The sequence below is a fragment of the Sus scrofa genome, chromosome 16 (assembly GCF_000003025.6).
Source record: "Sus scrofa isolate TJ Tabasco breed Duroc chromosome 16, Sscrofa11.1, whole genome shotgun sequence".
NCBI classification, from domain to species: domain Eukaryota; kingdom Metazoa; phylum Chordata; class Mammalia; order Artiodactyla; family Suidae; genus Sus; species Sus scrofa.
Genome location: NC_010458.4, coordinates 24,572,834 through 24,589,915, shown reverse-complemented (window position 1 = coordinate 24,589,915; position 17,082 = coordinate 24,572,834). Strand labels below are relative to the sequence as shown.

At 44.2% G+C, this 17,082-nt stretch overlaps 1 protein-coding gene across 1 annotated transcript in view; it reads left to right on the top strand.

The window, feature by feature from the left end:
- Positions 13,977–17,082, top strand: part of C9 (complement C9) — a 54,622-nt gene continuing 51,516 nt past the window's right edge. Inside the window, 1 exon segment of the mRNA NM_001097448.1 lies at positions 13,977–14,140. Within this exon segment, the coding sequence (NP_001090917.1) occupies positions 14,064–14,140 (77 nt within the window). The 5' untranslated portion in view covers positions 13,977–14,063.

Below are 17,082 nucleotides of genomic sequence, written 5' to 3'. Positions count from 1 at the left end.
CAACAATGAATAGAATACAGAGAAACAGTCTCCACACATAAGCAGCTTCCACTAAGCCACAGATGAGCTGGAGAAGGCTGCTGCTAAGAGCATGTTGCACAAGTTATCTGGCTTATCTGGATGCTCTGCAGTATATCTAAGCCACTGAACCTCAGTGATATTTCCATGTGGCTTAAGCAAGATCTTACCAGAGATTAACCCTTGCTCATGTGTGCAAGGGGATAACACTAACTTAAGTGCAGTAGGAACTTCTGTTGACCCAGCAGAAGGAGGTGCTTACTGAAGTGTCCCTGCAAAGTGAAAACAGACCTCCTTTTCAGAGTCTTTAGTAGCAGTGATGTTCAGCGGGCTGCAAGTTCAGCTCTTGGGGTAACCCTGTTATCCCTGAAGAAGGTTTCATTTAGGCGTCTCATAGATCTAAGCTAAACACTGAACTTTAAGCCAGCGTGCCTCCCAATTCCTCACATATAAGCAAGACAAAGGGAGAAAGTATTACTTTCCTCAAGATAAGTTTGCATTTGTGAAGGGCTTTACCATTTTTCCCAACATAACTTCATTCTGCTGCTACTGTAATTCTGCCAGGTGGGATCTGTTACCATTCCAGCTCATCTGAGAATGTCATCCAGTGCTTTAAAATGGCTACAATCTGCTTCAACTCTCAGTGAATGGTTTCCGTGGTATTTTATTGCAAAACTGTACATCTGAAATACTTTTTTTTTTTTTGCCTTTTTGCCTTTTCTGGGGCTGCTCCTGCAGCATATGGACGTTCCCAGGCTAGGGGTCTAATCAGAGCTGTAGCCGCCGGCCTACACCAGAGCCCAGGATCTGCGCCATGTCTGCGACCTACACCACAGCTCACGGCAATGCCACAATCTTAACCCACTGAGCAAGGCCAGGGATCGAACCTGCAACCTCATGGTTCCTAGTCAGATTCGTTAACCCCTGAGCCATGACGGGAACTCCTGAACTACCTTTTCTATAGAAGTTGGTAAAGCTAAAAGCTTGATTTCCCCAGCCTCCCTTGTACCTAACTGTGGTCATGTGACCACCTTCTGGCTAATGAGACAAAGCTGAGGTCTCATTCAGCTGTGTAGGGAGAGCTTCTCAGTCAATGATTTCAGACTTCCCCATCAAATGATAACCGCGGTATCTCCAGACGCAGACAGAGTGGTGAGATCCTGTGTCTTTCCTGTGAGGAACACAAGGAGGGGAAAAAAACAGAGGATGTGGCTCACTCAGGAGTTTGGCTGACCCTGCAGTAAGCTGAGGAGTGAGGACTCTGACCTATATTCCTGGAACAGGTTCACTACAAAGTCTCCTGGTGAAAGACAGGTGCTCTCCAACAGTCACTGGTGAATATTTAATCTATTTTAACCGTTGGAGGAGATTGCTCAATCATTAAAAACCTAATTCTTGCTGGGAAATGTTATGCTTTAACGAACTCCCTTCTGTTAAAAACAAGTAAGTCTCATGGTCGAAGGTGATACGCCACACATGGACACACACAGGCTGTGTGGCAGCAGCCCTGTTAACATGTCCTAATTACAGCAGTGCTGACAGACAAGGCTCAGCCATGGGTCATCTCACTTAATGAGGGACTGAGCCCCTTCATTGTCCCTTGCTTCTCTAAAACTATGTGCTTAAATAGTTTTGTGCTATGTGCTGAAATCCTATGAGGGCCAATCTCCAGGGATGTGTGGACTGCTCGGTGGCAAAGAAACTGGGCTTCTGGGGGGACACAGATGAAGTGGCTATACAAGGAGGGGGAAAAAAATCCTCTGAAAGTTTTCATGACTAAATTTTCTTTATGTTAGTATGGAGTTTTCTGTCAATTTTTTTTTTCATTTGCTTGACTTCAATCACTATTATTTTACCCAAATTGTAGGAAAGGAAAATGACTGCTGTTCCAAAAGTTAGAGGGTGACCCTACTGGGCTGAGGCTGTGTTTTGGATGTTTCTGGAGTGTGTCCGAGGCTGCCTCCACCAGGTACCTACTTACAATGATTGATCATCACAGAACCTTTTGTTTGGGGGGGAGCTAAGAGGAGTGTTGGGAGACAGGAACCAACAGAGAGGGGTGAGGAAGAGAATAGAAGGACTGGTAAGACATTTGCCTTCTCACCTCTGTCACTGGCCTGTGAAACTGGTGTAGAGTCCTGATGGTGGAAACAGCAGGGCTAAAAGCAGGAGGAATTCTCTTCTTTTGACAAAAGACCTTGGACACAGGCAGACCATTCATAGGCCACATGACCATTGGTAGTGAATGGACAACAGGAATGGGGAGGCTCGTGGTGGCTAAATTTAGTAGGGGGTTATGTTTTTTCCCATGAAAGCCTAGATTGCTGACTACTGGTGTTGGCTCAGCAACTCAGCAAGACCCTCAAGGACACAGACTCCTGGCTTTCACTCCAACTTTTGTAGCTTTTGGCTGTCTCTTAATTTGATTTGCTTATGGTCACAAGATGGCTGCATAGTTCCAAATGCAATGTTACCATTCAAGGAAGGGCCGAAAGGGAAAGGCATGACGTTCAAGGTCTGCTCCTGGTACCAGGCATTTCAGTTTCCCCCAAGGCTTTCCAGCAGATTTCAGCTGTGGCTTAATGGCCAGAATGTGGTCACATGGCCACTGTAAGTTGCAAGGGAGGCAGGGAAGTCATGCTTTTGGCTTTACCAACTTCTAGAGTAATGGTAATTAGAAGAGGCAGGGCTGGTCATTTGTAGGTTCCAGGGCAAAATAAAAATGGAGGAATCCATTGTTCAAAAAACAGGGAAAAAGTGCTCTTGAGGGCAATAATATATAAAACTATTTCCTTTCTTCTCAAATCTCTCTCCTAATATATTTTATTTGCCATTTAATGTTGTTCCAAGTAAGGAAAAATTAGGAGTTCCTGTTGTGGCTCAGAGGGTGAAGAATCCGACATGTTGTCCATGAGGATGCAGGTTCAATCCCCAGCCTCGCTGAATGGGTTAAAGATCTGGTATTGCCATGAGCTATGGCGTAGCTCGAAGATGTGGCTCAGATCCTGTGTCACATGGTGGTGGTGGAGGTCTCAGCTGCAGCTCTGATTAGACCCCTGGCCTGGGAACCTCCATATGCCATGAGTTGGGCCCTAAAAAGACAAAAAAAAAAAAAAAAAGATAGGATAATGTTTCTTGGTCATTTGTGAGGGTTTTTTTGGGGGTGTGTTTGAAACAAATTCTGGTTCAGATTGTGACCTCTCAGGGTTGTCAATGTCTCCCACCTCCCACTTCACCCCCTACTTACTCAGACATAACACACTTAGCTTATATTCGCTTTTTCTCCAAGTCACCAAATGCGCACACATCATGTTCCACCTGAATTCCATGTTCATGGGGCTTCATAAACACTGTGTGCATGTGGGGCGGCATGGAAGGGGGGCACACACTGCATATTTCTGCACATGATCCACTTCCCCATCAAACTGTGCTTTCAAAAGTCCAAACATAAAAGTCAGAATTTCAAGATGGCAACAGCAGAGCATGAAGGCAAGCCTGGGGCCCCCCTGAATGCCAAACCCTGTGTTACTTGACATGCCTGTGAGGCCAGCCCTGGCAAGAGGACCTTGGAAACGGGTGATGGGTTAGCTAATGTGTTTCCCACATGCCTGGGTCACATATTAACCCCAGGTTGACCAACCTCCAAGTGCAGATATTGGCAGCCTTTGGCTACATAGCATAGCACCCTCAGGCACACACATCAAGCACAGTCAGCACAGCTAATAGTGAGGCACCTTGACTAGAAGGTAGAAGCTAAAGAAAGCCGAGGACTAGTCTCTGTGTATTAGTCCCATAAGGGTTACCACAAATAATAAAATGGAAGGGAGCAGGGAGCTACAAGTCACAGCACAGGAGGCTTTAATGTTAATACAACCTAAGAGGATGTGCCATTGCAGCTGAAAGGGTACTGTGACACTCCTGAGTAATTACTTACTCAAGTGCTTTGCAGCTCTTTGTTTTACTTCATTGTAAGCACAACACTGCCAGATTTGGGAAACAATAGTAGTGGATTCGGGGATGGTCCCCAGAGATCACCTACCCAGCATTTGCCAAGAGCAGACGCTCTCCTGAGAGAGTAACAATAAACAGCTTAAATTTCATGTTGAATCAATCTATGAGGTGGACTGCTACTCCCATGGACATTTTATAGAAGAGGCACAAAGAACTTGAGTACCTGTCCAACGTCACGGGGCCAAGAAGTGGCCAAAGTGGAATCCCAACCCAGGCTCCAGTGCCCTTGCATCTAACCTCAGGTTAACCCACTTAACCACTCCGCTGCCTCCAAAAACTGGTGCCACTGCCTTCATGCTGGCATATCTTACATTCACCCACACTGTACTCTCTTCACAGACTTCTCCCCTCTTATGCTTCCTATAACCAATATGCTATCACAAAACTGGAGCCTCCTGAAAATATTTTCATCCATTTTTCATTAGGCAAGTTGATCTTCCTTTGGCCTTTCCAGAGCTCATTTTCAGGATGAATTAAGTATCACTTTCAAGTTTGAATTTTCTACTTGTTATGAATGCAGTACACCAATTTACCCTTGTGCTAGTTCTTTCTAATTCAGGTATGTCCCATCAGCATGTTTAAGTATTTTTAAGGCAAGACCCAGACTGCTCACAGTGAAAAGTGAGTTGTGAGTGATAGTCTCCCAATTTCTTCTACGTTGTAAAGAGCAAACTCCCTGCATCTGCTCACAGGCCAGCTGCGTGGTTCACAGTCAAGGAGAAAAGCTGTTCACACAAGTGCATTTTATAACAGTAATACTACAGTACAGTTTCATCAAAATCTAACATCCAGTGGTATCATGATCTTAATGAACTGGATCAAAGCCATGTATTGATGACACATGGTTTATTTTAAACAATGCTTTCTTATTCTCTCCTCCTCCGATTATGGGCTTTAAAAAGCCCCTCAGTGGTGAGGACTTTCTCTGTCTTTTAATTTAACAGAAACAAACCCTAGACCTATAGAAATTAGAAACTGACCAATTCAACTCAAAGCAGGGAGAAGCCTTGCAGCCCATCAGGAATATATACAAAACTCAAGACAAAGAAAAGCTCAAACCAATAGAGAGGGCTGTTGCTGTGGCTCTGGTATAGGCTAGTGGCTACAGCTCCTATTCAACCCCTAGCCTGGGAAACCTCCATATGCCACGGGAGCGGCTCAAGAAAAGGCAAAAAGACAAAAAAAAAAAAAAAAAAAAATCAGGAAGATGATGTTGGACCAGAAACAGGATGAAGTACTTGACTTAAATCATCTATAGTTATTGACTGGCCCTGGAAGAGAAGAAGGATTACTAGAATGTGTCTAGAGAGGACATGTGTGCCTCTGACACGGTCAAAATTCTGCTTATAGGAGTTCCCGTCGTGGCACAGTGGAAACGAATCCGACTAGGAACCATGAGGTTGTGGGTCCGATCCCTGGCCTCGTTCAGTGGGTTAAGGATCCAGCGTTGCTGCAAGCTGTGGTGTGGGTCCCAGACGCTGCTCGGATCTGGCGTTGCTGTGGCGGTGGCGTTAGGCCAGCAGCTGTAGCTCTGATTTGATCCGGAGCCTGGGAACCTCCATATGCCAAGGGTGTGGCCATGAAAAGCAAAAACAAAAACGAACAAACAAAAATTTTGCTTATGCTACACTTGAGGGCAGAAAGAAAACATATCCACGTTCTTCCTTTCCTTCTTCCTTCCTTTTTTCCCCTTCCTTCCTTTTTCTTTCTTCCTTTCTTTCAATGAACCTGATCTTCCTGACAAGCCCAGTCTGCTAAATGTGGATGCCAACATCCAGTCTTGTCCTGGAACCTCAATCCAGTCATTAGGAAAGACTCCCTCTCTAGGTAACACTGTCTCTTTCACATTTGTGCATTTCAAATTTCTTCCATTCTCCCTGCTCTTCCCCACAGTGGTGTTTCGTTTTATGGGCAATGCAGAGGCAGGTGTTGAGAAGGGGCTTAGATGCTCAGACAGGTCCTTATGCAGTCCTCTGGTTCTCCCATGTTTATAGCAATATACCTCACATACCTGGGCATTATCTTGTTAGTACCTAAAGCTTTTGGTTGAGAAATGTAGGATCTGTTCCTCTCCATGAATTTGGGGGATCTACAGGGCCTGGTGAGTCTCCCTGATGCCTGGGCCCCCACCTTGACCCTCACTAACACTAGCCTCCTGAGGTCTGACCGTCAGTGCCTTTCCATCCCTGCCCTCAGCCCTAAAGCCACTTTGTCCCTGATGGTAGCAAGCTTGCCAGCCACCGTCCCCATCTCTCCTCAGGACAGAGAGCACCAGATTCCTCTGTGACACAGGACAGCCAAAGAAACCTCCTTCTCTGCCCAAACACACAGCACAAACACATTTATTCTGATTTGGCTTCCCCCAAACTGGAAAAGTCTGGAAGTTGTTCTCCAAAAGTTCCAGACGGCAAGGTCAAAAGCATCTGTCTTTGACCTCAGCCTACTTAGCATGCTGGCCCCCTTCTGGAATTTGGCCTGAAAAAGTGACTCGGAGCATACGTCTGCAAGCCTGCCTCTCCCACCCCTAGTTTGCCCCCCTCTTGTAATCGCTGAGCCTGGGAAGCTGTCTTTTCTCATTCTCTGTATTGTAGCCTGTGCTGTCCCCACTGCTTTGAGAGTTATAGGTGACAAACTGCTTATTTATTTCACCATCTTCTCTGGGCATAAAGCTTCAGGATTCAGGCCTAAAATTATAAAGTGTCAAGAAAACCTAATTTTGGGAGTTCCTGTTGTGGCACAGCGGAAACTAATCCAACTAGTATCCATGAGGATGCAGGTTTGATCCCTGGCCTTGCTCAGGGGGGTTGAGGATCCAGCATTCCTGTGGCTGTGGTGTAGGCCGGCAGCTGCAGCTCTGATTCCCCTAGCCTGGGAAATTCCATGTGCCATGGGCGTGGTCCCAAAAAGCAAAAAAAAAAAAAAAAAAAAAAGGAAAGAAAGAAGAAAACCTAATTTTAAAATTAAAAAAAAAAGAGAATTTAAGATTTGCAAAGCATCATCTCCTATTATATTTAGTTTGGTTTACATATTGCCAACTAGTAAGTCTGTATATAGTTTGGTCCTCAAATACTAGTTTCCTTTGGCCAAAGTCCCAAGTTCCAGAAGCCAAATATAACCGAACCAAGTGAAATCAACTTAGTTATCATTCAGTAACTATAAAATAATTATGGAATAACTATGAAGTAACCATTATGAGCCTGCTTAACTCTCTGTATACAGTCAAAATATTAATGTAATAAAAAAAAAAAGTTGCCTTTGAGATATAGAAACCAGAAAGACAGGGCAGGTGATGACTCATTAACGAAAATAAGGGATGTGAAAAGAATGTCCTTGAACCTATCTACAAAACAGAAAGAGACTCATAGACATAGAGATCAGACTTGTGGTTGCCAAGGGGGAGGGGTGGTGGGGGGAGGGATGGACTGGGAGTTTGGGATTAGTAGATGCAAGCTATTACATTTAGAATGCATAAGCAATGAGATCCTACTATATAGCAGAGAGAACTATATTCAGTCTCCTGGGATAGACCATTATAAAGAATATAAAAAAGAATATGTGTGTGTGTGTGTGTGTGTGTGTGTGTGTGTGTGTAGGACTGAGTAACTTTGCTGTACAGCAGAAATTGGCACAACGTTGTAAATCAACTATACTTTAAATAAAGATTAATTTTAAGAAGAACCTCCTTAACAGGGACAGGGCAAGATTATGAGTTTGATTTTAGACATGGTAACTTCCAACTTATCATGGGCAAATTAAGTCCATCTGGAAATCAGAAGTACTTAAAGATCATGAAACCGGAAAGTAACATCATAAGCTTTGCAACTTTCAGAAATTATCACTTTAGACAACTATACTTCCAAAGCAAGAACCCAGAAGACACGGGTAAGGGAACTTCAACAGGCCACCCTTTGAGACTTCTGGTTCTAAATAGTAGGCTTAATCTTCAGAGCGGGTAAGAAAAGTTAACTATAAACGGAGGGGGGAAGAGGGCAGAGGAGAGGCCCCCAAGGAACAGCAGTGTTTGCACGAAGGAAGGGAGCTAGCAAAAGGGAAGCTGAAGAACAGAAGATGCTGTATCACAAAGCCAAAGAAAAAGAGAATTTTAAAGTATAAGAGTGGTCAGTAGGGTCAAATGCCTCTAAGGGACAAAAATGGAGCCAAGAACTATCTTCCAAATTTAGCAATAAAGTCTTCAATAGAGTAATGAAGGCAAAAGCCAGGCTACCCTAGATGCGGCATAACCATGTGGTAAGGAGAAAACATTGACACATGTCCTGCAAATTTTGGCTGACAAGGGTAGTAACAGTATGACAAAATAGAGGAATTCAGTAGACTTCTTTAATGATAAAAAGAGATGAGCATATTCTCAAGGCTGATGAGAAGGAACTGATGTAAATGAAGCAGTGGAGGATGTGAGAGAGAGCAGCTAATACGACAGAATCCTGGAGCATCAAGGTGTAACTGCAGATAAAAGCAGGCTCCCCCTTCCTCCAAGATACGATTGAGATGCAGGGAAGTTGACATGAGAGACTCCCACTGGAAACAGAAGGTGTTTCTGAGTTTCTCAGTAGAGCAAGAGGTGAAGGAGCCACTAAGAGAAATGGGAACAGGATCTGCCAAAGTTAAATGAAAAAAACAAGTAAACAGATGGCGTTCCCGTCCTGGTTCAGTAGCTAGCAAACTGGACTAGTATCCATGAGGACCTGGGTTCTATCTCTGGCCTCCCTGAGTGGGTTAAGGATCCAGCATTTCTGTGAGCTGTGGTGTAGTTCACAGACGCGGCTGGGATCTCCAGTTGCTGTGGCTGTGATGTAAGGCTGGCAGCTACACAGCTCCAATTTGTCCCCTAGCCTGGGAACTTCCATATGCTGCGAGTGCAGCCCTAAAAAGACACACACACACAAAAGGTAAACAGAGATGAGTGTCCAACTAGATTACTAGATTCAGGCAAAGCAGCAGAAAACTGAATTGGCAGGACTGATCCCAGGATGAGAGTTTGTAGACAATGGTCCATGCTGTGGAAGGGATGTAGGGGAGCTTGAACTTGTGAGAGGAGCTCGTTAAAGGGCAGGGAATCCAGACAGAGGAGGAAAGGAGGAAGGGCCAGCAAGAAGGTGTTTACTGGAGGTAAATGGAAAAGTCAAAGAGTTGAAGTCTCAACAAAGCCAGAGAAAGGGGAAGCCGAGAGTATTTTAGGAGTAGAGGTAGCTGGAAGGACTGGAAATTGTGGCCAGAGACCAGGCTGTGGATATTCTCAATGGCAAAGAGTTCAGCAGTGGGCTGAATGGAATGGAGACAAATATTGATAGAACTAATGAAATCAAGGCAGTGAGTCAGGATGATGCCTGTGAGAATACTGAAATAACTAAAGTAAAAGCTGGAGTTTGACTGGAGAAGGAAATTATTACGCCATGTCAAAGCCTTCGGTGAGGGAAGGCATTCAAGAGTGTTGGTAAACGGAAAGGTAGGAGGTGGCCGAGCTGGACTTTGTGAACTTCTAAAGACAATGGAATATTACTTAGCCATAAAAAAGAATGAAATAATGCTATTTGAAGCTACATGGATGGCCCTAGATATTATCACGCTAAATGCAGTAAGTCAGACAAAGACAAGGATCATACAATATCACTTAAATGTGAAATCTAAGAAACGATACAAATGAACTTATTTACAAAACAGACTCACAGACTTCAAAAACAAACTTGGAGTTCCCGTCGTGGCACAGTGGTTAACGAATCCGACTAGGAACCATGAGGTTGCGGGTTCGGTCCCTGCCCTTGCTCAGTGGGTTAACCATCCGGCGTTGCCGTGAGCTGTGGTGTGGGTTGCAGATGCGGCTCGGATCCCGCGTTGCTGTGGCTCTGGCGTAGGCCAGTGGCTACAGCTCCGATTCGACCCCTAGCCTGGGAACCTCCATATGCCGCGGGAGCGGCCCAGGAAATAGCAACAACAACAACAACAACAACAAAAAAGACAAAAAAAAAAAAAACTTATGTGAACCAAAGGAGGAAGGTGTTGGGGAGGGGTGAGCAGTATGAACAAACACACATTACTATACATAAAATCAAAAATCAACAAAGACCTACTTTATAACTCATGGAACTCTGCTCAATATTCGGTAATAACCTATATGGGAAAAGAATCTGAAAAAAGAATGGATATATGTATATGTATAACTGAGTCACTTTGCTGTACACCTGAAATTAACACAACATTGTAAATCAATTATATCCCAATATAAAATAAACATTCAATTTAAATAGAGAGAGAGGACATGATGGAGGATGGTGTGAGAAAAAGAATATATACATGTATAACTGGGTCACTTTCCTGTACAGCAGAAATTAACAGAACACTGTAAATCAACTACAATAAAAAAAAATTTTAAAAAGAGAGTGAGAAAGGGACAGTGTTGAATCTCCCATCAAAACAAAGTGCTGTAATGCAGTCAAGTGGGCTCTAAGTAGTTCCATGTGATTGTAAACAGATCTGAGCCACAGGAATCCTCTTTACTGTAAAGGGATAGCCAGACTTGCATTCTCCCCATTGAACTTCGCAGGCAGTCCCAGAACCACTCAGAGAGAAACCCTCTCTGCTCTCTCATACAAGAACTCATCTGAAAGTGGTATGATGAAAATGGTGCAGACCCAGCAGTGACAAGAGCTGGAATCTGATGCTACCCCTGCTCCTGATTGTGTGACCTCGAGTGTATCATTTACTCTTCCTGGACATCGTTTTCCCCATCTGTATTCATTCAATCATCTATTAGTGCATGTAATTTACAATGTCTATTGAAGCTTGATATGTGATAGGCACAACCCTAGATGTTCGGGACATGGCAGCAAGGAAGACACATCTAGAACTAAGGGATCTGCAATGAGGGTCAATTCCAAGTTCTCCCTGTTCAGTGATTTTAATGACCTGCAGTGAGTACACGTGTTGTCTGGCATTTGAAGACCCGAGGATCTTTTGGGACTCAGAAGCAGATATTAAATCAGACAACAATTCCCAGCTTGAAATTCCTGGACACTAAAGAGAGGGTCCTTGAAATTACCCATAATAAACTTTCAGAAAACTGTTTCTATCACTTTAAAAGAGCCAGATGGAAATTTTGCTCAACACATTTATATCACCTCAGTAAAAATTCAATGTTTCTGCCTGATGGTCACATGTTCCAATACACACGTGTACATGTGTCTGCCTTAAAAATGAGGAAAACTATTATTGTGCAATAATTGTAATTTAGCCCCACAAAGTTCCCAAGCAAATTGAAACCGACAGGATTTTTTTTTCTTTTTCTTTTTTTTTTCATTTTAAAAGCTGAAAACTTTCACCTGAGTGGTAAAAATTTTGAGAACCCCAAGCAGAGTGGAAAACCCTGGAATTAGCATTTGAAAACAAGATTTCTTCAAATCCCACCTCAGCTCCTTCTTGACATGTAGCCTTGGCTGTGTTTCTCTGAGCTTCATCTGTAAGACTAGACTGAAATTTACCTTTTGTGGAGTTGAGATGATTTAGTGAGGAATGTTATAGTTTCATGTAGTTTCACATGACATAATTAGAATATTAAGAGTAGAACTGATGGTGTGCTAGGAGGAACTGAGCTACACCAACTTCAAATTCCAGCTACTCACACTGGGCATGGATGATGCTGGATAAATGTCATCTCTGTGCACCTCAGTTTCCTCATCTGTAACATGCGTTATCTTGAGATGACACATATATACCCTGGTACATTATAGAAGTCTGATAAACATTTACGTCCTTTGGGAACCGTTAAGTGTTACGCAAATTTTTAAAAAGTTATTATTCCCACTTTTCTAGTCTAATGTATCATAATGCTTCATTTCCCAGAGATACAAACAGAAACCTAAACCTCCTGTCAAAACACGTGTGATATGTGATAGATGCTAAGGGCAAAGAAGAGTTAAAAACACTAAAAAATGTAAGACATACTATATTTTATATATATATATATATATATATATATATATATATATATATTTTGGCCATGCCCACAACATGCAGATATTTTTGGGCCAGGGATTGAACCCAAGCTACAGCAGTGACCCACGCCACAGCAGTGACAATGTCAGATCCCCAGCTACTAGGCCACTAAGGAACACCAGATGTATTTTATAGTAATAATTATTATAACATATTATTATTACACTTTACCACTCCCATTACTTTGCTGTATTACATTTAGCCAGAACCGGGGGGTGGGGGGGAATACATATAGCTTCTACAGAGCAAGCTAGGATTCAAATCAGTCAACTAAGAAATCCTGTCCTCCTTTGTCCCCTCTCCAGGGAGTCAGTCTCAAAGGAGAGAGGTGATTTTTCAATCTCTAGTCCCGTCTAATTATTGAGTCAGTTATCACAAAGTCTAATCAATTAACATTGTCTGATTAGCATAAAACATCGTTCTTCCCTGCCTGCTTCCATATAGATCCTGGCAGGGTTCAGAGAGCCCGTGTAAGAGTCCTTAGAATTGTTCCCCTGTATCTGACAGATTTGTACTACATCTGGATACAGCCCTCTGGCCATTAGCAAAGATTCCCAAGCAGTGTCCTTTGGGCATAGATTTATTCATCCACTGTAGTTACAGGGGTCACCACGCACATCCCAGATGAGCTCAGGCACTTTCAGGGTGATATGGCCATAGACCACACACATTCCAACCACTTTATTACCTGGCAATTCTGCACGGCCTACGTGCCGACCATATAAATTGTCTACACAGCAAACTCAGGAACTGGTGAGATTAGTCCCGTTAGAGAGCACTAGCTCTGCATTGAAAAAAAAGGGGGATGGAGTTCCCATTGTTGCTCAGTGGGTTAAGAACACCACATAGTGTCCTTGAGGATGCAGGTTCGATCCCTGACCTCACTCTATGGTTGCACAACTGAATGACTTAGGGGCTTGTGAAAAAACGTTGATGTCTGGCTACTCCCAGTTTGGTACTAATAATTGATCTGGGCCCAGACCTGCTTCAGCATTTTTGAAAGCTTGCTGGGTCTTGAATGACCCATACTTGAATGTGTGTGGCCAGGGTTGAGATTTCCAATGACCACTATGGGAAAAAACTCAGGAGATGTGATATATTATTTTTAAAAACCTGCTGACACTGAAGGGGACCTCATAAGTATTTGTTAATTTAGAAAAAGGCATGTTTCCAACATTAGCACATATAGATAATAGATATAGAGCTAATTTTTCCAACACTGCCTACCTTTTGCATCTTTTCCAAGGTCCTACCTGGCATGACAGTTATCTACTCTCATCAACCTTTCTTGCCCCCTGTTTTTTTAATGTTTATTTTTAATGTATACTTATTTATTCATTTTCTTTTTACGGCCACACCAGCAGCATATGGAAGTTCCTGGGCTAGGGGTCAAATGGGAGCTGCAGCTGCAGCCTACACCACAGGAACCCCGAATCTGAGCTGAATCTGTGATCTACGCTGCAGCTCATGGCAATGCCGAATCCTTCAAAATGACCTGAAAAAAAGCCGGGTTTGTAAATGCATTTTATGTGGTCATGTGGAAGCAACCCACACGGCTCATCCCCAGATTGGAACATCTATGCCAGTGTCTTTGTTTCCAGCCAGTGCCATTCTTCTGCTAATTTTGAGTTCATGCCTCTCTGAGAATCACCCACAGACCTTTTTATGCCAAAATTACAGAGTCCTTTATCATCCCTCCCACAGTCTCCCAAAATGAGGAGCCCTGGCGTTTTCTATGTGTGTGTTTGTTGTGGTTTTCTTTTCAATACAGCATGGCTGCTCCTCTAAGCCATTTAGCCCTCACAGGCTCCTTGCCCGAATATGCAACTGATAAATATATTCCTGGCTCAAACAGTAGGCCCCAAATTACGAAATGACTCTCCTCTGACTGGACTTTGGCACCCAGGAAGCCCAATTCGACAGAAGTCTTGAGCAAAGACAAACAATTGTGGTGCCCCAGTCCTTGGCAGATAAATGTCTTCCAGGCACTGACTGCCATTCCGCTTGGAGTTGCCTCACTAGAGCAGATGCGGGTCCGCCGGAGGTTCACCTTTGCAGTATGCATTTTAGAAATAAGCATTCTGAGCGCCGGGCCCACACCCAGGTGAGTCGCTTTTCTCTTCGCCTCTAGAATTTCCCCAGGGCTTTGGTATTGCAAGGTCGGCTGTTTAGCAGCAAAGCAGGTAGGACACTTCCACCCACAATGAGATATCTAGCCCCAGAATTTAAACTTTGCAAAAGGGGGAGAAAAAGCCCAGGTGTGTCTTTCAGAGCTTTCTCGGGAAAACTGCCACTGTTTGTTTCCAGGGATTTCTTTTAAACAAGGTGTTCAGATGTTAAGACCGAGATATTCTTTAAATACTGGACATATGAAACAAAGCCGGTTCTTATGAGCGTGTAATAAACCTGGGTTTATCAGTGTCTCAGGCCTGAGGAGTCTTAAGTTTCAGGAAATGAACTTTCCCTCCCTCAGCCTTCCTAACACTCTTTAGTTATTGGCTGCACCCTCCTTTGTCCCCCACGTGAGGTGAAGGTGGCTCATTTTGCTTCTCCACCTCGACATTCCAAGTTGTGTCCAGAGGCACACACTTTGCCCTTAGGTTGAGGGTGGGTTTCCTCCGTTCGAGAAGAATCCCCATCACCCACGGTGCAGACCTGTCGGCTGGGCTTCCAGCAAAATGCTCTCCTCTTGCTCTGATCCTAATCGGGAACATGAAGCCCACACCAAGCCCATCCAAGAAATAAACCAGCCAGACAACATGTGCTCACAGACCGACTATGCTGTGCCCAGGATGGCCGGAGAACACACAGACCTGTGTCATCCGATACGAGTGCCAGCACTGAAACATTCTGGGCTGTGACAATAGCTGGGCGAAATTATCTACCCAAACACCGTCCCTCTGTCTGATGTGACAGTGACCTCTATTCAACTTGCCTTTGTCATTTGACGCTTGGTTTCACCAAACTCTGTTTTGGACCCTGATGTCCATCGCAAGCCCATCTTCGCCTGCCTCTTGGCTGCAGTGGAAACTGCCATCGGGCCCTGCTAGGCACATGGTTTGCTCACTGGGCTGTGTCTTCCAGAAGGAGACACACAGAGATACTACAGGACCAGGGATTGACTGAAGCACTCTGCCAGGCTTTCCTTCACCCTGGCTCTCCCTCTTGCCACCTTATCTGAGAAGTATTGCTGCATTCAGGAAGTACTGCATTTACTGGGCATCAGGTACAAAGAGGACTCGGGAAGCCAGTTACTGAAAGTTGCTTTCGCCCTCTTGTACTCACCCTGACCCTTTCTTAAGTTAAAAAAATAATTTCGACAACCCACATTCCTGGGTTGTGACTCCTGCTGATCAAAAATGAGAGGCCATGGGGAAGGCTTCCACTGCTTTGAAATTTGGACCCCCTGGGTCCTGGCCATGCTCAGCTGTCCCTGGGAGGGGTAGAAAGCCCCCTCGGCTGGCCCCCCCAGCTCTGAGCAGCTGCACCACTGGCTTGGATTTGGCTTCAATCACTCCCACTGTCATGCCCTTGAGAGTCTGGTAGGGGTGCCCTGCTCAGAACACTCTGTGCTCTGCCCTTTGATATAGAGCTGCGGTCAGAGTGTTCAAACCCATCATGAAATGAGACATAAAGTTCAGCCAAGGAACTAAAATTTGCGAAAGATTTGAAAATACAAAAATGAGGAGTTCCGTTGTGGTGCAGCAGGTTAAGGATCCAGTGCTGTCACAGCTTGTCACTGCTTGTCACAGCTTGGGTGGCTGCTGCAGCACAGCTTTGATTCCTGGCTCAGGAACCTCCACATGCCACAGGCTCATCCCAAATAATAATAATAATAATAATAATAAATAAAATACAAATTTGGTCAAACTGGAGCATCCCTTTGGAGCTAGACTTTCCAAGCTCAAGCTGAGGTGCCATCACTTGCTTATCAACCATGTAAGTCTGGACAGTCTCTCCGAACTCTTACTCAACCTCCCTGTTTCTTGGTTCCTTCATCTGTAAGACAAGGATTGTAGTCACTTCCTAGTACCACAAACTGGGTGGCTTCAAAGAACAGAAATTTATCGTCTCACAGTTCTGGAGGTTCCATGGCTGAAATCAAGGTGTCAGCAGGGCCGTGCCCCCTCTGATACTCTGGGTAGGGACCTTCCTAGTTTCTGGCAGTGGCCAGCAATCTTTCACATTCCTTGGCTGCAGCCACATCATTTCCATCTCTGCCTCTGTTATCACGTGGCCACCTTCACACCATCTCCTCTCTGTGCATATCTGGCTGGCTCCAGATTTCCCCTTTTCTGAAGGACATCAATCATGGATTAAGGTCCATCCTAATGACCTCATCTTCATTAGATGACCTCTGTGAAGACCCTGCTTCCAAATAAGGTCACGTTCTGAGGTACAGGGGTTAGAATGTCAACATATCTTTTTGACGAGACACTTGACGAGACACAATTCAGCCCATAGCAATAGCAATGATAGCACCTACCTAATAAGATATTTTGTGAATTATTTTATGTGGAATGTATTTCATCCGTGCCTGCTATGCTGTAAGAACTCTGTAAATGTGAAGTATGCTTTAAAATAATAACCTTGCTATTTTTTTCACTTTGGTATGCTTTCTGGTGTCGGAGAGGAGGGGATGGAGTGACAGCTAGCCTTCTGGGGAGAGCACATGCGTGCAGACATTTTATCTTAAGCCAACACTACAGTGAGCTCTTGCAACTGGTGAATCACTGGGGATTTTCAGTGATCATTTGTTTGCACACATAAGCATACCCATAAGAGCCGGTCATGAGGGGGACATCATCTCTTATGTCTCTCAAGATAAAATAGAAATGTTAAAACAAAAACAAAACAAACACCAACAACAAAACGCTGTGCAAGTAGAAGAACAAACAGCTCAGAACATAGGTTCCAGCACCAGGAAGCTTGGATTTGAGTTTGAGGTCCACAGTCTACCAGCTACATGACCCTAGGGAAATTCCTTAACTTCTCTAAACCTCCTCCTAGCACCTGCACATGGGAATAAAAATGTGCCCCCCTCTG